Here is a 22,649-nt window from a genome sequence, read left to right as displayed (position 1 = left end):
TATAGTGTTCAAATGTAATAAAGATGAGTGTGCCTCATCTATACAGTCTAGTAGAACAATTTCACACAGATTTTGAGGTAATGGGGGACACGATTTGGAAGCTATTGAAGAAAACATTTAATGTTAAAATGATTGAATATGGCTTAAAATTTTAATAGAGGATAGTGTGCCTCATGTAATAGCATTAATTACCACTTTTTTGAATCAGTTGGTCACAAGACAGGGCATTTATTTACAGGAGTGTTTGGTTCGGAAAATGGACGGTTCCTATGTGAACCTCCGAACGCTTGAGGAGGGACTAGTAAAGAACAGCTGGCCGAAATTAGCGTTCATAAATCGTATCAACCTTGAGCTGAATGCTCCTTACTCCACGGAGCGCAGGATATCCAGTATCCAACTTGAAAACAACTTCACTGCGGTCGGCAACACAACGAAAACACCGGTGTTCTGAATAGTTTGTTTTGGTCTGTGGACCTCAAAGATGGCGCCGAGCGACATAAACGTCATACGCTGTGACGTCAGCTCCAAAGCTCTATACCAGTGTCTCTCAACCTTTTTCAGCCCAGCGCCCCCCCAGCCTTTATCCAGGTCCCTCTCCGCCCCCCACCAAAGAATTTGTAGACTACTTTGCACTGACTATTATTTTATCATTAATATTACTATCACTATTGTAGATGTTTTGATTTTTATGCTTGTTTCTGTATTTATCATCAAAAATAATTTCCCAGAGAACAAAAAAGTCATGGGAATAGAAATTATTTTCACAGGTGTCTATGAAAAATGTAACAAACATTCAAGTTAAACTTTGTAGGCCTAACAGCAGCCAATCAGAGTGGAAAAAATATTCTTATTTTGTGCCATTTTCTAGTTAAATATTCCACAAAATGACCAGATAAAAGATGAACATGCCAGTTTAAACTTTGAACTATTTGCAAAATGACTGAGCTCTGCAACATTAAAACATGGATAGAACTGTAACTACATTAATCATAGCTCTTCTTCTCTTCAGTGTTTCTGGTGGTGCAGCTCTGTGCTGCCTTCAGGAGAATGGGACATGAGAGCATCATCCATAAAACTTCACCCACATGGCATTTATTGTGCAAACCAGAGTTTTCAGTGGAAAAACAAAAGTTCCAGATCCTTACACAGTGAGGGTATCGTGATTTTAGCTGCCAGTAGCAGAAGAACAGAGCTGCGCCAAGAAGCTAACAGAAGCTAACAAACACTGAATAAAAGAAGAGCTGCCATCGATACAGTTGCAGCCAAGCATGGTGTAATGTTACATAAACCAAGTTGCTCAAAGTCTAAACTGGTATTGTTGTGCATTTAAGGTGTAAAGTTTACCTTCGACCAAACGCCCCCCAAAGGCATCCCAGCGCCCCCCTTTTGTAAAAATGTCCGCCAGCGCCCCCTGCCGTCCTCTGAACGCCCCCTGGGGGGCGGTACCGCCCACGTTGAGAACCGCTACTCTATACCTTTATAGGCAACTTTTTCAGTTATTGGTTCTCTAATTTTGTAAATAGTTCTTTCCTCCTGTTTCTTTAGTCTTTATGCAAACATTTTGTATGACTTTGGGCTTGTTTCATAGTAACTCTGTCTAAAGAATAAAAGTTTCTTCTGTATACTGGACTGTAATTCTTGATTAATTTCATCTCTTGTTTGTTTTATTTTTTGTAAAGGTTTTAGATCTACTTTGTGTTTATTTATTTTCTTTCCCTCTATTCAGCCAGTTCATGTTCCAAATTATACAATTTTTTTTAGAAGGGACAATTGTGCAATTATTTTTCCTCTCAAGACAGCTTTACAGACGTCCCATAATATTACAGGGGAGACTTCTCCATTGTCGTTGTCCTGAATATATGTCTGAATTTCTTGCCTTAACTCTTCTTTAATTTTGCCTTTGAGTATGCTAGAGTTAAGTCTCTATAGAAACGGGGTTTTTGTTTTGTTAACATTTACTTTTATATGAAGAGGACAATGATCCAAGAGATCCATTAGCCCAATATGACATTTTTCTACCCGGCCTAAATCCTTGTTATACATAAAAAAGTAATCTATTCTTGAATATGAGTGGTGAGCTGCTGAGTAGAATGTATAGTCCCTCTTTCTGGGGTCGAGTTCACGCCAAATGTCACTCATCCCCAACTCTTTGATCATCTTCCTGATCTTCCTACCTGTGCTGCATTTAACTCTGGGTTGTTTAGAGGAATCTTTAGAAGGATTTAGTCTTACATTAAAGTCTCTGCCACAGACTACTATGCCATGTGATTTCCCTCGAGTCTGCCTACCACTACCATCTTTGTCTTAATATTCACGGATCATCTCAAATGTGACCCTTTGGGATATTAAGGTTTCCACCCCCCTTCTACAACCTGATTTATATGATGCACCAAATACCCGATAAAAAGCCCAATCTTTTAAGTTTACTATGCTCTACCTCTGAGAGATGAGTTTCCTGGAGGTATACTACCTCTGTCTTTTCTTTTTTCATTTTTCCTAATATTTTGGCCCTTTTTATTGGGTTTAGAACTCCTGTTACATTATAGGTTGTATATCGCTGAATATTCAGAACAAGTAAAATAAGTGACATCCTGAAGCTACTCAAACAAAGAACGACTGTGAACAATCCAAACATTTTAGCTTTGTAAATCAAGCTAACACATGTCAATTTAAAGACTCCCTTTCCACTGGTCTTATTAACCACCTTAATGGTGTTAGTTTGTGAGCAATTTTGAGGGAAAACCAGTGCAACTCCATGGTTGCGAAGGGCCCTCTGGTGGCGTTACCTGGTTATAGTGTTCCATTTTCTAGGAGGTGCGGCCCCCAACTCCAAATAACATCACAAGAGAAGTAGCAATAATAAAAACAAAGCCAAACAAAAAAAAAACGGTATATATTTGATCCATCTGCTCCTATGGTTGTGCTTGTTCTCTTCTAAGCTCGTCCAGTTTCTTCTTATCCCTCCTGTGTTCCATTCTATGGGTGATCCTTGTCTGTCCTTCCTGACTTGGTCCATATTGTGTTCTTGATCTTGTCAACCCACGTAGTAGATGGCTGGATAACAGTGATTTGGAAGCCTCTGTTCACCATGTATTTTGTTGCTTCAGCTGCAGAGTTGTGGACTCATATGTTGTTCTTGTAGAATATCCTCAGCTTGGCTGGGAATGGGGTCTGGAATTTGATCTTCTTTTCTCTGAGGACCCGCTTCACTTCAAGGTACTTGAGTCGCCGTTTTAACCCTTGTGCGTGCGAGGACTGAGGCAAACGTAGAGGACTGTGGCAAATGATACAAGTTTTACGTATGTGGGGTCGGTTGGACCCCATTTGTAGTCACAAGGGTTAACACATCTGGAGCATAATCATGATCCACTATGACTTTTTTCTCTGCCAGCATGAAGCCTTTCTGTTGCCAGGCCCATTTTAGTATTTCATCTTTGACCGTAGATGTGGCGAACTTAACTATTATTGAACGTGGGGGAGGCTTCAGGGGGGGCTTCAGGCTTTATTTGGAGCTCTGGGTCCCAGACCGCTCTCTGGTCTCTGGTTGACATCACTCAACTCAGGTTGAGTGATGTCGGAATGTCCAATTTTTCTCGGAGTAGATCAATGAAGGCTGATAGATAGTGATCTCTCTTCGGAGCCCTCCGCAATGTCGTGGAGCCTTAAGTTTTCCCGTCTCGATCTCCCCTCGAGCTCCACCATCTTGACCTTGAACTCGTCCTGAACTTTACTTAGCTTCATAGCCACCTCTTTGAACTCCTGAATCCTGTTCTCCGCTTCCAAGATGCGTGTTTCTGCTTCATCCAGTCTTCTGTTTATGTTCTTCATATCCTCTTTAACCTCTCGGAACCCCTCACCATTTTCTCAACGTGATTCTCTTATCTCTTGGAGAATAGTTTATAGAATAATCTCCTTAGTTTTCATGTGCCACCTTCTCCCTGCCCCTCAGCCAGCTCCTGTCCCAACTACTCACACCTGCAATCACTCTTCTCATCTAGCCAGGCCATTGTTCCAATTATTACCTCCCAGTACTTAAGCTCCTCTTTTTCAGCCACAACTGGCCATACCGTCTTGTTACCCTGCTTATTTCGACGCTCGTCATTTCCCGTGTTCCTTAGAATCTCTTTGAGTTTCAGTTTTGGATTTACTTAGGTTTGTTTTTGTGTTTCCCTTGGATGTTAATTTTTTGTAAGTTGGACTCTGATTTTGTTAATTAAATTTTCTAAACTGCACCACCTGCTGCTTTTGGGTCCACCACACCACATCATGACACCTCTAGATATGAAGAGCACATTTTTCTCTCAGATTTCCTTGTGTTCTGCTTCAAAGTACACAGTTCTGAATTAAACCAATGAGCCAACCTCCTATGGATAATTATCTTTTTTAAGGGGGTTAAATTGTCTGATTTCACACACGAGAAAGTAAGACTATAGAATATCAACTTGAGAAGGACTAGAGATTAAATTGCTCCCTCCATTTGTGTTTCTCAGAGATTCAGAGGAATGCATTCTTTAAAAGTTTTAACAGCAATGTCTGATACAGATCTTCTATAATGAAATTGTCTCAGGTTTGGAAAACTCAACTAAAATAAACTCAAAGATTATTTTAAAGATAATCAAACAGCAGGGTTATGAGAAACTTGTTATTTCTTCACACTCAATGTGTCCATCATTGTGACTGCGCTGCGGTCATAGAGATTAGAATGAAATAATGGGTTAATGTTGTCAGTCGAAAACATTAACTTAAAACACATTTTACCCAAAGCATTTAGAGCATGGAATAAAGTTTATTCCTTTTACAAAACTTAAACAGTAAATGTAAAAGATGGATAAATATCTGCGTTCGACCTCATCAACAGCCAGACCCCGCATGGGCGGGCATTACAGAGTCAGCCGTTCCCCACCTAGGCCGGGAGCTGTTTTTACCTCAGAGTGGCCAACTTTCTATTATTTCTGTCTTGATTTGATGCAGTAGGTGCACTCGCATATACTGTACCCTGCATGTTTTTCAACTGTTGCAACTGTTTAATCCAAATGTAACATGAACCCTCAGATGCTCGCTCCGGTTTTACACCCATGCAGCAGCGATGGAGTCATGCTGCTGTGCAGAGCTGTTCAGGTGTGTTAGAATCATGGCAGCAAAACCAGCAAAAGGCATAGAACTTTGTAAGTTTTTCCCCAAAACCAACTGTTGATAGTTCAGTAATGCTGTTGGTCACAGGTAATGATAGCTAAATGATCACTAGCTAATGCCAATATATCATGTTAAACTTGTTAACAAGAATAGGCTATCGATTGTGTTTATCTATGTTCAAAAGTGGCTAGTACTGCTTACACTTACGTAACTTTTTGGGAAAAGGATACTTATAAGAGTAGTTTTACTGCACTGTACATTTTTCTCTTACTTGAGTAATATTATTATTGCAACTCCTACTTGAGTAGATTGAATTTGTATTTAAAGAAATAGATATCAGACATTGGAAAGATTAGATTCTGAGATTTCTGCAACATGTGAGGTAATGTTTATGCAAAGTTGAGCATAATTCATCAACATTTTATACATGTCACTGTTTACATCCTTATTGTTTTTTTTTTATAATAATCATGGCTATTTTATTTGAAATGTTGCATAAAGGTTTTTTCATATTTATATACATATTGGCGTCTAGTAAAGTTCCATCCATCCATTGAATTCTTGCACCCTTGTCCCTCAATGGGGTCGGAAGGTTTGCTGGTGCCCATCTCCAGCTAACGTTCCGGGTGAGAGGCGGGGTCACCCTGGACAGGTCGCCAGTCTGTCACAGGGCAACACAGAGACACACAGGACACACAACCATGCACACACACACTCACATCTAGGGACAATTTGGAGAGGCCAATTAACCTGACAGTCATGTTTTTGGACTGTGGGAGGAAACCGGAGAAAACCCACCATGCACAGGGAGAACATGCAAACTCCATGCAGAAAGACCCCCGGCCGGGACTTGAACCCAGAACCTTCTTGCTGCAAGGCAACAGCTCTACCAACTGCGCCACTGTGCAGCCCGTTTAGTAAAGTTGTGTTAAATAATTTTTCTGTGCTATATTAAACAAACTAAAATGAATTTCATCAACCACTGTGACCAGAAAACCATCACACATAAAACATAAAAAGAATTACACTCTCTCTTACAATTCCTTTACTGGCTAGTATGAAAAACAATATTTTTTTTGGTAAAAGCAATTTAGCACTGCTCAGACCTTTGGGCTTTAATGCAAATTTATCTGTGCTTTCCCACCAATAACTTCACAAACCTGATGTATGACTTTTTCCAAAATATTTACATTATCTCCTTTGCAATAATGTTGGCTAATGAGGTAAAAGTTCCTCACCAAATGTCTCAGGTAAGGCAATGAGCTTCACTATATAAAGGTGTGTAAGAGCTTTTCTCTACATCCTCATGGGGCAGAGTGATCTTGCCATGGCATCATGCCAACTGAGTCTAAGATAGATATTAAAAGCTTCAATAGACTGTCTCAACATGAACTCTAAAGTACACCACTATAGCTGTGTGAAACTGTCACCCCACCCATGTCAAAAAATCCAGCAAATAGTCTGAATGGTTAGTGCTCCGTTTGTGCCGTTAAAATTTCGTTTGTGCAGCTTTGGTTTCTGAGATATTAAAAATGATTTTTTAGGTCATCCAGAGTTCACCATCCCCCCATCTTGYTCCAAAACAAACCAAAGTGGTCTACTTCGTTAGTGCTCCGTTTGTGCAGGTTTGTGCCGTTAAAATTTTTGTTTGTGCGGCTTTGGTTTCTGAGATATTAAAAGTTATAATTATGGCCGATGAATTTAATTCAGAAGATGTGCCCTTTATGCATATGCTTAAGTGTTCATAATTCAATATAAATGTAAAGGCTGCAAAACAGTGCCTCTATATGTTTCAATAGGTTTAAAAAGTCTGGACTTCAAATATAAGTTGTGAATTTAAATAAATGCTTATGTAAGCTAGCCATGCATACATCCTCTCTGCTTTTATGGGGATGGATTGCATTGAGTCAATATTTTATGTGAAACCTGAGCATTAATTTACTTACCTTGTTCAAAAATGAAAATCAGAAGGTTGGAAAAATTCCAAAAATGACTTATTCAAAACGATTTCTTTGAGACTGCTAGAATAATTTTAACGAGAGGCTGAAATTACACTTGCTCTGCACCAAAACCCGATTGAGTGAACTTTGTTGAACCAGTGACGCACTTCCGGTTTACTCTGCAAAAACTTTGCTCAAGCAACTAGCATATTAGCTATGGATTTTTTTTAATTATTATTTTTACCCGTTTGCTGCATAATCAGCAGAAAGTAAGTCAACAATGTGAATATAATTGTTCAGACCACCTCAGAAACCAGAGCTCAGTTGAACAGGTTATACACATTACGTTAGGGTCACGGCTGCATGTGGGGGGCTTGGGGGGATGGTGAACTCTGGATGACCTAAAATATAATTTTTAATATCTCAGAAACCAAAGCTGCACAAACAAAATTTTAACAGCACAAACCTGTACAAACGGAGCACTAACCATTCAGACCATTTCCTGAATTTTTTGACGTGGGTGGGGTGTCAGCTTCACACATCTCACCACTATAATTATCTTATCAGTATTTGCTACTAAATAAAATTGAAAAGCCAAATCTGAGATATGATCTAAAAACGTGGAATAAGTGCCTGGTCAAAGATATAAAATGACACACAACAAAAGTGGTTTTAGTGATTTTCAACTAGGATCAACATACCCGGCTTTTTGGTTATTCACACACTTTTGCTTTTGCCCAATAAGTTGAAAGTTTGAGGTAAACTCTTGGCTCATCAACATTGTCAACACATCACTTTTAATTTAATTGTTTAAGTATTGTTAATATCTTCCAATAAGACATCGTTACCTAGTCAAATTTCCTGCTAGCTTTAATATTTTTTTAACATCAAAATACGGGATGGACTGCTCAAGCACCCCTCCTACCGGGCTTTACAGGTAGAAAAATGTAAACTTTCAAAAATGTATCTTTTGAACAGGTGCTTGAAGGTAACCAAATCTTCTGTATCATTTCATTTCAAAGAGCCATAAGCTCCATCTCTAATTGACAGTCAATGCTGGTGGGTGAGGTTGTAAAGAAATGTAAATAAACAGATTTTGATAATACCTCTATGTTGTTCTTCATGGGAACAATTCTTCTGAAACTTTGAAAGCTGTTTTCTTGCTGATCTTTTTTTTAATTGTGGGTGGAGGGAAGTGGTATTCCTAATTCAAACCTATATAGCCTTGTGTGAAAAGTGATTGCCTCCTAAACCATATAACTTTTGTTGCCACCTTCTGCAGCAAAAACTACAGTCAAGCATTTTGCACTAACTTGCAATGAGCATTATGGAGGAATTTTGGGATACGCATCTTTGCAGAATTGTTGTAATTCAGCATGAACATCTCAGTAGTACTCAGGTCAAGACTTTGAGTAGGCTTCTCCAAAGTCTTAATTTTGTATTTCTTCACAAACAAAATTCTGAAGAAATTCATAATTTTGAATTTCTGGTGTGTTTTGGATCATTGTCCTGCCAGTTTGTTTCAGCTTGAGGTCACAAACAAATTGCTGGATATTCTCCTTCAGCATTTTTTGGTATCAGAATTTATGGTTCCATTCATAACAGCATTCTAGGTCCTGAAGTTGCAATAACAATTGTCTTAAATTACTTTGGACGTTCAACTGAAAGATCCTGCTGATAAACATTTTCAACATTTCCATTTATTTCTGAAGATATTTACTCAGTTATGCAAAACATGAACAGGTGCCATTAAGTTTGAGCAGAGCTGTACCTGGCATGTTAACTTGATTATTTAATGCATGTTTAAGATATCTTTTAATCAGCTGTGCAAAACACCTGCGTGGACCAGGCTCCACCTTCAAGGCACATCTCCTCCTTGGAGCTGGATCATTACAACAGATCATTATAAGAGCTACTTTTAGCGAAATGCTTTTAAAATTGTTGTTAAAGGGTTCACAGAGGAGCACTGTTGTGATGACTTCCTATAGGTGGGGTTTCAAAAGATTAGCATTTTTATAACAAGTAAAGGGAACAATTATTTTCCAGGCAAATGGTGCCAGGAAAATATATAATAATGCCCCTTCAGGTTATTTTATTTGTAATACTATTTGAAATACTAGACTTTTCTAAATAAAATGGAAGAACACTGTTGTGAACTTTAGTTATTGTTTTGTTCTGTATGTGCAACCTCAAAACAGGGTATTAGACTAAATGACAATTAGAAGTTCACAAGATCACAAAATATGAAGTCATATGCATGTTTTCATGTTTTAGCATTCACTGAACTGGGTGGTGCCATTGTCAGAACGTGGTCGCTATGATGACATCTTTCTGAAGACGGACGCAGATCTGGATGGCTTTGTCAGTGGACAGGAAGTAAAGGATATCTTCATTCAATCTGGACTGTCTCAGAACATCCTTGCACATATATGGTAAGGATGGGTGGTCGCTATTGTGTGTTTGAAAAATGTACGTTTTCAAGTTAGCAGTACTAACTGTTAGTAGTACTAACTGTGTTTACTATAGTTACAAGTCTTTATAGGTACTCTGTTGACTTTTGTAGTTTGGATTTTAATGCTGCTTAATAATTTATAATGTCTAATTTACAGAGATTGGGACTGCAAAATTTGAACTAAATAATCTGGATCTTGTTTTATTACCTTTTCAATAAAAGTGCAGCTTTTCACCAATTACTATGAAGTGAAAAGATACCCCTGGGAGAACCCTACTTACATTGTTTTGTCTTTGTTTCAGATGCATTTCAGATGCAATCATATTTTACATTAAGCCAAGATTTTATAGTAGAATATTGTGATGTTTATGTCAGAGTTGGCTAGCTTTTCTGGATATTTAGGTCAATTTGATGAAAGTACAGTTTCAAGAAAACGTATATTGAAAATGTTTTAACATGTAAGAAATCTTTCCAAGTACAAGTTCATCACTTATTTAAATGGTTTCATATACACTCCTGATCAAAATCTTAAGACCAGTCAAAAAATTGCAAGAATTTGCATTTTGCACTATTGGATCTTAAGAAGGTTCTAAGTAGAGCTTCACAATGTTAAAGGAAATAATCAGTGCAAGAGACAAGAACTTTTGAGCAGGGAATTTTCTGAAAACTGCAATTACACTCAAACATGATTTTTTTCAGCTGATCAAAAGTTTAAGACCATAGTGTTTAAAAGCCAAAAGCTGTGCAAAAATCTGGATTCCATGTCATTTTCTGTCGAGTCTTTACACTGTTAAGACCTCCTGATGGCAGAAGCAAAAAAGCTCACTGACTTTGAACGTGGTAGGATTGTTGAGCTGCATAAGCAAAGCCTCACAATGTGCCATCGCTGCTGAGGTTGGACGCAGTAAGACAGTCATTTTGCATTTTTTAAATGATCCTGAGGGTTATGGAACAAAAAAGTCAAGTGGTAGACCCAAAAAAATGTCACCAGCTCTGAGCCGCAGGATCCGATTGGCTGTCCGTCAAGACACAGAACGATCCTCTACCCAAATGAAGGCCATTACTGGTGCTGACTGCAGCCCAATAACCATCAGACGAGAGAAGGGCTTCAGAGACAAAAAACGTCTTCAAAGGCCACGTCTTCTTCAACGCCACAAAATTGCCCGTTTGGACTTTGCACCAAACATGGGACATTGAAAGGTGGAAGAAAGTTGTCTTCTCTGATGAGAAAAAATGTAACCTTGATGGTCCTGATGCTTCCAACGTTACTGGCATGACAAGGAGATCCCACCTGAGATGTTTTCTACACGGCACAGTGGTGGGGGCGCCATCATGATTTGGGGTGCGTTTTCCTTCAATGAAACAGCTTCAGGTTGTGCAGGGCGTCAAACAGCAGCTGGCTATGTGGAGATGTTGCAGCGGCCATCCCTCATGACTGAGGGCCCTCGTCTGTGTGGTAATGACTGGGTTTTTCAACAGGACAATGCTGCAGTTCACAATGCCCGCCTGACAAAGGAGTTCTTCCAAGAGAATAACATCACTCTTTTGGACCATCCTGCATGTTCCCCAGATCTAAACCCAATTGAGAACATTTGGGGATGGATGGCAAGGGAAGTTTACAAAAATGGACATCAGTTCCAGACAGTGGACGCCCTTCGTGAAGCATCTTCAACGTTCCCACTAGCCTCCTGGAAACACTGGCATCAAGCCTAAACCATTGTTTGAAGTCATCAACAAGATGGTGGAGCTACTCTTTAATGAGTCCCTTTTTTTGACTTTGATTTCTGTTTTGGGGGGTTTTCAGGTTTTTTTGAGCTATGGTCTTAAACTTTTGATCAGCTGAAAAAATCATGTTTGAGTGTAAATGCAGTTTTTAATTAATTCCCTGCTCAAAAGTTTTTGTCTCTTACGCTGATTTCTTCTTTTAACATTGTGAAGCTCTACTTAGAACCTTCTTAAGATCCATTAGTGCAAGATGCAAATTATTTTTTAACTGGTCTTAAGATTTTGATCAGGAGTGTATACAAATGCATAGACATAATAAAGAATATTGCCTCATGGACGGGTCTTGCCTTTTGTTGCTGGTGAGACGTAGGGCCGCCATCTTGGAGCGGTTGACCGCTTCCTTCCAATATATATAATATTGTATTTCTAACGATAGGCTCTTGTGTCAGATAATCTAAATCAATGTTAGGGAATAATTAAAACTTTTTAAGATTTACAAATCACGTTTAGCCTTGGGGCTGAACCCCGGTATTACACCAAGCACTCTAGCTAATATGTCTGGCATTTCACTGATGGACATACATGCAGTATAGTAATATTCTATTCTCAAAATATTTACAATATGTCCATTTTACATGTGAAAAGTTATTCCCTCAGCCCTCATGTCAATAGTCCATTGATTTGAACAAACATGCCCCGTCTTCTGCTGTTTTGGTTTAGCCAAGTAGGACGAATGACCAATTGAAGATGGCCGCCGTATTTCCTACGCCCGAGAAGCCAATGCTTGGTCTATTCTTTTATTATGTCTATGTATAAATGGATCAGATAGACTTATAGGATCAAAAGGACCAAGATTGAAAATGTAACTTGCATTGTGCCATCACACATCAAGCATATGAACAATAAAATTAAATAATTGCACTGAAATTATGAGCTTTTCATCTGCTGTGACCTGAACATATGTAGTCTCACAACTTTGTCCTGAACTGTATGGACCTTTCCAACCAATTGCGTAAAAATGTTGGTTTTGATGTTGATCTGGAGGATGATTCTGCACTCTACACTGGAGACTGGAATTACAAGTGCCTCCTTTGCCAAAGTTTTGAAATCAGGGATAGACTCTGCAATTGAACTGATCATAAATTGGTAAGAATTTCTGAATTAAGGGGTTTTCTTATGTTCCATGCCACAGCAGCAGTTCAGCTCAGAGATGATACTTAGATATTTTTTTAATGACGTAGTTAAGGGGTAAAGCTTGGGTAATTCTTTTTCTTGGCTTTGTTGCTGACAAGTGTGTACAGGAGGGGCAGAATGGGACATAGAGGAAGCGTTCCGCTGTATCTTTGGGGAGATGGCTTCGGCAGGAATTTGTTTGATATGATGATTCTCACCCACTTTCAAGGTAGCACTTTGCTCAATGCAAACACAATCAGGGCTCGAGTATAATAGGTCCGGGTCGAAGGGAGGAAGGCTGGGTCCTGCAGTACAAAAAGGTGGATTCCAAATACCATTTACCAATGCAAAAGACAAGACATAATTTTGACCTTGTTAATGCAATAACCTTGCAGTTTCCACATTAACAAATGATTTGAAAATTTGGGGCAGTAAAATCAAGCTTCTGTCGCTATTCACCAAATTGTTCAAAATAAATGGTAAATAAATGTTAAGTGGCTTGTTCTTGTATATCGCTTAATCAGGTCAATAGGTTCACAACATACTTTATACTACCTTGAGTCATTTCCCCAATCATTCACCCATTCATACACACATTCAAACACTGATGGTGGCAAGCTCCTGGATAGTAGCCACAGCTGCCCTGCACAGTCTGACAGAGGTCAGGTTGCTATGCAACAGCACCATCAGGCCCTCCGACCACCACCAGCAGGCAAATGTGGTTGAAGTGTTTTGTCCAAGGACACAATGACAGAAGCTGACAGAGTGGGATTCAAACCCATCAAGCTCATCAATTCTGGGACGAACTCCTACCATTGCAGTAGCTCCTCGCCACCTTTGATGTTTGCTATCAAGCAATTTATTTCATGTGCAAAGCATTGAAAATAACTTCAGAAAAGAATTGTTTGTATATATGTGTAATATATTTTAAAAAATATACATTTGTACAAATAGATGCAAAGTGTATTTTTAAAATGATTGTCCAAAGTATAATTTTAGAAACATATTTAATTAGAATTTAAAGAATATTTTAGAAAAATACACATTAAAAAGGATACCAAAATAAATCCATCCATCCATTTTCTTGCACCCTTTTTCCCTCAGTGGGGTCGGGAGGGTTGCTGGTGCCCATCTCCAGCCAACGTTTCGGGCGAGAGGCACAGGACACACAACCATGCACACACACACTCATACCTAGGGGCAATTTGGAGAGGCCAATTAACCTGACAGTCATGTTTTTGGACTGTGGGAGGAAACCGGAGTACCTGGAGAAAACCCACCATGCACAGGGAGAACATGCAAACTCCATGCAGAAAGACCCCAGGCCGGGAATCGAACCCAGAACCTTCTTGCTGCAAGGCAACAGCTCTACCAACTGCACCACTGTGCAGCCCTTACCAAAATAAATGTTTAAGCATATTAGAAGCATGTTTTTAAAAATGTATTTATTTTACACTTTTAATATAATAAGTATACCCACTTGATAACATACTAAAAATGTACATCAGAAAAATTTAAAATATACTTAAATATCCTATTTTTTCACCAGGGCTCTCCAATTTAGCTGTGCCACAGTAAGAGGAAGTCTTTGACTTGTGGAGTTGTGGAATTTTAAGGTCCACATGACATTACAGTGTGTCTTTCCTGAAACTCCTCCTTCTACTGCTAGAGCTAGAGTTAAGAGTTTATTGTTGAATTACCATGCTAACCTCCTGTAAACTTGACATGGCCTCTACTTGAATTGCACCTTAGCAAGATCAGAGGAACCTAAAGTGCACATTATATCCAGTCATTCACCCATTCACACACACATTCACACACTGTATTCAGTCTTTTCCGGGACCTGTGACCACTTTCTCGCTCTTCTCTTTACAGGTCTCTGAACAAGGAGTTTATATTCTGAGCAGGGAAAACAAAGTTGTGACTTGATTTCCCCAGTGGAGGTCTTGCTTTGTAGAGATGTAAAGAGATATACTAACTGGTAGAGCAGCTGACAAACTATTGAAATGTTGGCAGCATAGCATCTCTGCTATAAGGCATGATTAAAATCACCAGATATTGCTACAAACGCCTTAGGGTGTTCTGTCTGTTGCTCAGTAACAATAGAACTGATGGCTTCACATGTATTGTCAGCCATAGCTGAGGGAGGAATGTATGTAATTGTTAAAATAACACTGGTTAAATATTATGTTGGAAATTAACAGCCAAGAGTTCAATGTCTGGACTGTAGAGACAACACTTTATGGTATTGTCCTGGAGGACACCATCTGTTGTTGATGAGCACTGCTGATCCACCTCCTGTTAATCTGTTTATTAAACATGTTTAATAGACATATTTAACAAATCTTTGCTCATATAATCAGGAAGCCCAGCAGAGAGACGTTGGAATTGGAGGTATGATCCTGCAGCGATGTCTATGTAAAAAAGATACTACTGCATTCCCAAAACCCTGGCTGGGTCATTGTCAGGGCTTAAAGTTTATCCAATTTGTTAGCCATCAGTCTCACATTGCCCAATATGATTGATGGAAGGGGAAGTTTGAATTTCTTCCCTCTCTATCCTCTTTGCTCCTGCTCTGCATCCACGCCCCTCTTTTTGACTCCCTCTGGGATTTGTGGCTTCAGTTGTATTTCAGCACTTTTGTCCCAAGGATCATCACTCTTCCCAACACAGTCATTGTTGATCTAGGACAACCTGATGTTCTAATCCTAACTATGAACTCTTACTACACTGCTTCACATTCACATAATTAACATATATTGATACATGCAGTTCCTGGTGGGGGTTGCTGGTTAATAAGCTTTTTTGTGGTTTCATGAACTGAAGAGCTCATGACGGGTTGGACAACCCTGTTGGACAACCATGACATCTGCCATGCTCTTCCTCTTCAGTGCGCTAAGAGCGTGGGTTAAATCTAGTCAGAATGTTTGCCAAAAGTATAAATTAAGCAAACATTGTTGCCATCTGAATCTGTGAACCTCCATCCTCCTCCTTCCATGGATCAAATAAGAAATAAAAAAATAGGTCTGCTGTTTCAGTGGGCCATGCGCATGTGGCCTGTATTAGTAGATTAAGTTTGTGTGTGTTTTGTTGGAGAGGTGGTTGTGCTCTTGCAGGTCAGGTGCAGTGATAGTTTTGTGTGTACCCTCTGATAATATCCTGCAGATAATATCCTGTTTTTTTAAAAGAAAGAAACGTTTTGCAGTATTTCAACTAATGCGTATAATAAATTCTAACCATCACTGCTAGAGTGAAACAAAAACTGTTATATTTTTGCTTCTTTCTGGAGATTAATTTCAAGATCTGAGTTTTAATTATGTTAACTAAGGGCTCTTAACATATGCTTTAATTTGGTTGTTTCTGGATTAATCCAGCGATACAGGATACTGTGAAATAAATTGAAAAGACTCATTGACCTGGATTGGGATTTCAAAAATGTCCTCTTATTATATACCTTCCATGCTCTCTTGCAGATGTTTTCTGTCCAACAAGTTACCCGAGTCACAGCAGAGCTACTTCTCTTCCTGGTTCCAGGAGAACAGCTTGTCCAGCCTAGATTTATTTTCAGCTCATCAGAAAATATTCCAGTGCAGCTGTGAAGATTCCTCCAGGCATGTTTTGTACCTGTCCTCTAAGTAAAGGTTTTAAAATGTATGTTAAGCAAAACAATGGCAAAACAACACAGATAGATTAAAAAGGTTCTCCAAGGTGCATCTCTACACTTCTTTGTAATTAATTAGGCCCGAGCAGCTAAGCTACGAAGGCCTATTGAAATTATGCTGTTTATTGGCTTTGTACCTGTATAGGACATTACCAAGTCCAGCGGACCCCAAAGCACTTCATACTACAGTCATTAACACACATTCATGCACACACTCACACCCTGATGGTGCCAAGCTAACGGCTAGTAGCCACAGGTGCCCCGGGGCAGTCTGATATGACAGTGAGGCTGTCATGCACTGGCGCCACCGGGCCCTCTGACCTCCACCAGCAGACAACGAGGGTGAAGTGTTTTGCCCACGGACACGACAGAGGTGGGTGGAGTGGGCATCGAACCAGTGACCTGATTGCAGGGTGAACTCCTGCCACCATCTCCACCTTTGCCGCAATGAAAAGGTGATGTGGCTCGATAGAGAAAAGCTGCACTGTTACTGAAGAACAGTACAGTAAAGTCCCGATACTTTAATACATATTTTACACTCCCAATCTTTTTACACTACCATGCATAGGTTATTAAACTCTGGGTTTTCAAAATCTAAAGTACAGCTGTTGACACACAAAAACAATTGTCACAAATCTGAGATTTTTCTAGCAAAACAGAATCAAAGATGTTTGCTCTGCTTCCTTAAAATAATACTGACTATAATAAATAGTATTTTTCCAGGATACCCAAGCAAGTTGTGCCAATTAATGTTACCCCAACTTGCATTTTTACCTTAATTCTACAATTCTAAACTTCTCATAATTAGCAGAATGATGTTCTGCTGGTTTTTGTTTATCTGTTCAGTTCTACGAACCTACCTCAGCTTGTTGCTTCTAATTATTATTCTGCCATATTATGTGCCTTTTATGGAAACCTAAACATATTCAAAAACTCACCATACTTCACCAAAAATTTTCCTCCACAAGTCATTTTTGGATTTCAGTTAAATTCTCCTTGGTTTTGGGGTCTTTACAGGGCCACATAAACTGAGCAAGGCCTACTGTACTTCAAGAGATCTGAAATTCGGTACATAGGTAGATCCCCGCCCCGAAAGTCTTTGTTCACTTAATCTTAAGCCTGTGAGTATCTGAAAAAGAGATATAAAAATTGTATAACTTTTAATCTTAATACCTGCATTTGATTTGTTTATATTTTGAGCTTATCGGCTTTATCTTTAATGCAGCCACAAAGGGGGCCATTTTGTGTCTTTTGTGGCGGTCCCAAGCCCGGATAAATGGGGCTTCATCTTTGGTCAGTATGTAGTTGAGGGAAGGGGATTAAAATTGATCAAAATTTTGTTTTGACATACGACAAAGCAGATGAAACCCGCCATGATCGATCCCAATCCAGCCCCTCACAGGAATGCAGTGCAATATTTGGTGGGCGTGGCCTAATTCTTCCACAGCACCCCCTAGAATTTTTTTAAAAAAACAGCCCCAATCTATGCTTTGACTGACGTGCATGAAATTACACGTGTAACTTGTCAGGTCCTACAAAAAAGTCTCTTGTATTGATGGTCCAAACCCAACAGGCAGTCAGCTAGTTCGGATCTCAGTGAACTACTGCTACAACCTTTTTACCTGCAGACTTCCCAATTACTCATCACAGTCTTGAACTTCTAATGACCGAAAGTTATCAAAAGCTTTTTGCAGTATCACACCATGTGGGTATGGTCAAGCCTCAAAATCTGACCATTTGACATGTATCCTCTGGGGTAAAATAATTTCAACACAAACTTTCTGGGTCAAATGGTGACATCACCTTAGCCCAGGGATGGGCAACTCCAGGCCTCGAGGGCCGGTCTCCTGCAACTTTTAGATGTACCTCAACTTCAACACACCTGAGTCAAATAATGAGGTCATTAGCAGGACTCAGGAGAACTTGACTGCACTTAGGAGGCGATTCAGCTGTTGGATCCAGGTGTGTTGGACCAGGGAGACATTAAGAGTTGCAGGACACCAGCCCTCCAGGACCAAGGTTGCCCACCCCTGCCTTAGCCCCATCCCCTTATAACAGAAAATCACTTATTTTACCTTTGGTCATCTTCCTTTTACTCTGATTCATGTAGATTTCAACCTGTTAAATGAAAGAACATTATGATGCTACATCCTTCCCTCGACTTTTGTCTTGTGGGTGTTGAAGCAGCAGAATAGCAAATTCCAATCTTTTGCTGTTTGAACTATCCGATTTCCACCAAACTGTATGTGAATGACCTTTGTTCTGTTTTGTTTTTTTGTTTAGTTTTTAGGTTTTTTTGGCTCTAGTGGCCTTTGCAGTTATCCCTCATTTTACGCGGGTTATTATCGCGAAAATAACCCGCGATACGTGTAATCCGCGAAGAAGTTACCTTTACTTTTTTACAACTATTACAGAGCATAATGAAATACTCTACATTGAAACCAAAGAACAGCGAATGTGCGTGTGCATCAATCACAGCATTAATGTGATCCGGAGTCATGTTATTAAAGCGTCTCCTCCAACCTGCCCCGCCAGATTTTTTACGTATATTTTAGCCAATCAGGATGCAGAACACAATGCACTGTGAAAAAACCTGCACAAAAAAAAAACGTGAAGCGAGGGATCTCTGTAGTTCACAGTGCTAGGACAGGAAAGTAGGTAATGAGAAAGTGAGGACATGCGGCAAAGGTCACCTGGATGGGAATCTAATCTGCGACGGCCACATAGAGGACTAAGGCCTCCTTATGTGGGTTGTACTTAACCCCTGCACCACCACCGTACCCTGGATGACCTTTGTTGACCTCTAAAGAGGAAAGCAGGATTACATTGGAATAGCCCTTGACTATTCCAAAACTAAATTGGATGCAACATCTGATCTGCAACAGATTTTTTAAATTTGTCATCAGGGGGTACTGACCCACGTTGGTGTAATAGTACAGGACATCACTGGAACTCCCCGCCCACCCCCACCCCCACCCCCCATTGATATCCTCCTGCTTCTCCCTGTGTATAAGATTGAAATTGTATCTATTAACCCTTGATAACCACACATGACATGTTGAAAAGTCTACAAAAAGTAGAAATAGAAAGTAAATTAAAGTGCTCTCTTGTTTTTAGCATTTTTGTAACAGTATTGGAATGAATGTTAAAACATTATTACACTTTTTTTTACATAGCTTTATATTCTGACAAACTTTCACAATGACACAAATTGCACCTGAAGTAACTAGAATCACTCAGGTGATTCTTGTCATTTTCTGTTGGAATGCACAGCAATTCTGAGTAAAGTAAATGTAATTTTGTTAGCTATGTATTCTTCTGCTCTGCAGGTCTTTGGCAGATACAAGACAGACAGGCAAACTGAACAGGGAGCAGTTTGCCCTTGCGATGCACCTCATCCATCAGAAAGTAGGCAAGGGCATTGACCCACCCCAAGTCCTCACTGTTGACATGATACCTCCGTCAGAGAGAGGAACTCCCATACCTGTAAGTAAATCACACATTTTTTTCATCTGATTCTATTTTAACTAAATTTATTTTTAAAAATCTACTTTAAAATGGGCGGGCCATTTTTAGCACCAAATATTGTAAACATCAATTTCAACAAGAGTATTAAAAGATTTGTTAAATATTTTCAGGATTTAACAGTCAAATGGAAACCATTCATACTGCATACTATTTGCATACATATATCAGAGGTCATCCTAGACTTTTTTGTTGTCCGTCAATTTGACTGAAGTTTGACTCTACTGTTGGGTCTAGATGTTACTTGTGTGATTAATTTTAAAGGTAACTATTTATTGTTACTATTAAACTAAAATCTCCAGCATGGGGAAGTGGGGTGATCTCGGGTTTTCTTGACAACAGACAATCCAGATCTTATCACATATCACGCAGATAACATATCATTTCTCTGCAGTAATGAAAACCACTGACAGAACAATGAAATGAATCAACTCCACTAAAGTTATGAGCTCTTCACCTGTTGGGGTCTGAACATGTAGCCTCACAACTTCCTCCCGAAGCTAAAGCAGAAATCCGGACTAAAGTTTAGATTTTACCCCCCAAAAAATCCAACCTGACCCGGACCGAGTCCATAGACAATATGTCTGAGCCCGATCCAACCCAACTGATTAATTTTAATTGGAGAGTTGAGCTTGAAATAAATCTGACATATTATTTTAATTAAGATTTTACTACTTTTGTTTTTAGAGCACCATTTGAATAAGCAGCTCAACTTCTCCCAGTTTTTGTTAAACATCTTCCAGCTCCCTTTTGTTTTTTGCTCAAACGCAGCATAAGTCAAGTTCAAATCTGATTGATTGAAAGGATTTTGTCTCCACAGCTTTAGAAGAGCAAGGTGGAGCTGTGTGTGCGCATTTACTTTATGCAGCACTCTGCACATAGTACAGTCTAATTAACTCATTACTTTATTGTTTTTAACAAAGTCTACTCACCCATTTAAATAATAAAACACAATTCAGCATTCTCCTTACTTTTCTCTGTTCTGTATAAACTCTAGGTTTCCGCCATTGAAATGCATTTTTTAACCAAACGCCATCAAAGCGTCCTGCCCATAACTCTTATGTCCCGCTGTCAGCTTTGAGTCCGCAAGACGCATTTAGTTCTGTGTCCATGTCAGAGATGATAGTCAGAAGGGATTTTTTTATTGATTGATTTAGTTACCTTCGCAATGTACTCTCTGCGAAAAATGTAAAGTGTCCCGCACATCTCCACCAATAGTCAGGGGTGTGAATTGTAATCGGTCAAAATGACAGACAAGCCTCTGTTGATTTAAAAAAAAAGAAATACTGGTCAAATACGGAAAATATTGCGTTACATATGTAATTGCGTTTTTTCACAATTACTTTTAAAACTACAGCATCCTCAAATAAATTAAGAAAATCCACGCATTTAGTTAAGAATTTTTGAACAAATGAGCACAACTGAACAAGTTTAGAAATATAAATTAACTTAATTTCTATCATGTTTGCTGACCCCAAAATGTGGTGGCAAACAAACTCCTTCTCTTCCTCTTGGATTGAAACATGTATGACTGCAGTCTCGTGTGTCAAGATACTCATCTCATGGTGCGTGTGATGGAGACCAGGGGTTCCATCCCTAATATTATGTTGTTTAGTTTATTTACAGATCAGATTCTTTTTGTTTTCAGTTCTTTATTTCAGTTACATTGACATTTAGTTAAACATTCTTTCAGGCCATCCTTCCTGTACAGGGAGATTGTGGGTAAAATGTCAGTTTGTTTCTCATTTCTTTTGGTTTAATTTGAGTTTGCCAATTGTTTAAGTACTTACACCCAGTAAAGACTGGGTGTGTCTCCTCAGCAGGGTGGAGCAGCAAAGGGAGACAAAATGTTCCAGGTGCTGTTAAAAAGCTTCTGAAGCATACCATTACCATTAAGAGGGGTAATGCTCTGAGGAGTTGTATTTAGTTACATTTATTCTTTGATTGACCTTAGAATAGTTTAGTTCTAATGATTTGCATGCATGTACATATGTGTTGGTACCATTTATTGTTTTGTATTAGTGTTACGACCAGTCTAGGGGGGGCCAGGTCGCAACATGAAGGATCCATCCTCCTCTGATCTCAACAACCGACACACACAAAGTTGAACAGTTGACAATGATTATTTATTTTAAAATGATGTAGTTTCGATAAAGGTGTTGCAAATGGAGTACTTGGCTTCAGAGTGAGCTATCGCTGAAAACAACAAACAAAAGGAAACTATCTAAATAGTAACAGAAGCTTACCTAATCAAAAGTAAATAAACCAAAGGACAAAAACTTACCTTCCTAACTAAGAAAAACATGAGAAAACTGAGAAACATAAACGGCAGCTCACCCCTACACTCCAGAACTCTAACACAGATAAACAAAGGAAAGGGGGTGGCTGGTGGAGATGAGTAGAGGATGGAACACAGGAAGTCCGCGTCAGCAGCTTTTATGTCCGTCACCTCCGGAAAGCAACCAATGGGACATCTCCGTCGTCTTCTTAGAACCAATCAGGGACGGGCACCTGCAGACTCATCATTTATAAATAACTTTATGCCGTCAGTCGTAACTAAACACACCCCCAAGTGTTTAACTTGCAGATTAAGTACAAAAAGGGTAAGGATAATGTACTAGCTGATGCTTTGTCTAGAATTTTTTAGTTTTCTCATTTGAATTAAAGTCTTGCAGAAGCAGAGATCAGCGCATCAGTCGATGATTGGAGTTGCGCATTTGGGAGACAAAAACCAGCGGGTTATGATCAGTAAATACTTGTACAGGTTCCGCACTAGAACCAAGATAAACTTCGAAGTTCTGTAATGCAAATAATGAAGCAAGAACTTCTTTTTCAATTGTGCTGATGTTTGTTAAACTTTTTTGAAAAGTAGCAGACAGGATGGTCTATGCCTTGGTCATCTTCTTGCAGACGAACAGCTCCGGCGCCAGACAAACTGGCATCAACTTCAAGTTTAAAGGGACGTTCAAAATTTGCCGCAGCCAGCACTGGTGCACTGCACAACAATGCTTTGGCAGACTCAAACGCAACCTGACAAGAT

General features: G+C 39.3%; 1 protein-coding gene across 10 annotated transcripts in view; it reads left to right on the top strand.

The window, feature by feature from the left end:
* Nucleotides 1-22,649, top strand: part of LOC103464192 (epidermal growth factor receptor substrate 15-like 1) — a 202,370-nt gene that overhangs the window by 32,010 nt on the left and 147,711 nt on the right. For all 10 annotated transcript variants that reach the window (XR_533610.2, XR_533611.2, XM_008408134.2 and 7 more), the window contains 2 exons: nt 9,348-9,505; nt 19,414-19,570. Coding sequence is in view for 8 of the 10 variants with exons in the window: in XM_008408134.2 (XP_008406356.2) it covers nt 9,348-9,505; nt 19,414-19,570 (315 nt within the window). In the remaining 2 variants the exon portion in view is untranslated. The remainder of the gene's footprint in view (nt 1-9,347; nt 9,506-19,413; nt 19,571-22,649) is intronic.

Source organism: Poecilia reticulata, linkage group LG4 (genome assembly GCF_000633615.1).
Source record: "Poecilia reticulata strain Guanapo linkage group LG4, Guppy_female_1.0+MT, whole genome shotgun sequence".
Taxonomy (NCBI): Eukaryota; Metazoa; Chordata; class Actinopteri; order Cyprinodontiformes; family Poeciliidae; genus Poecilia; species Poecilia reticulata.
Note: the sequence above shows the minus strand (reverse complement) of the source record. Positions and strands in the feature narration are given on the sequence as shown.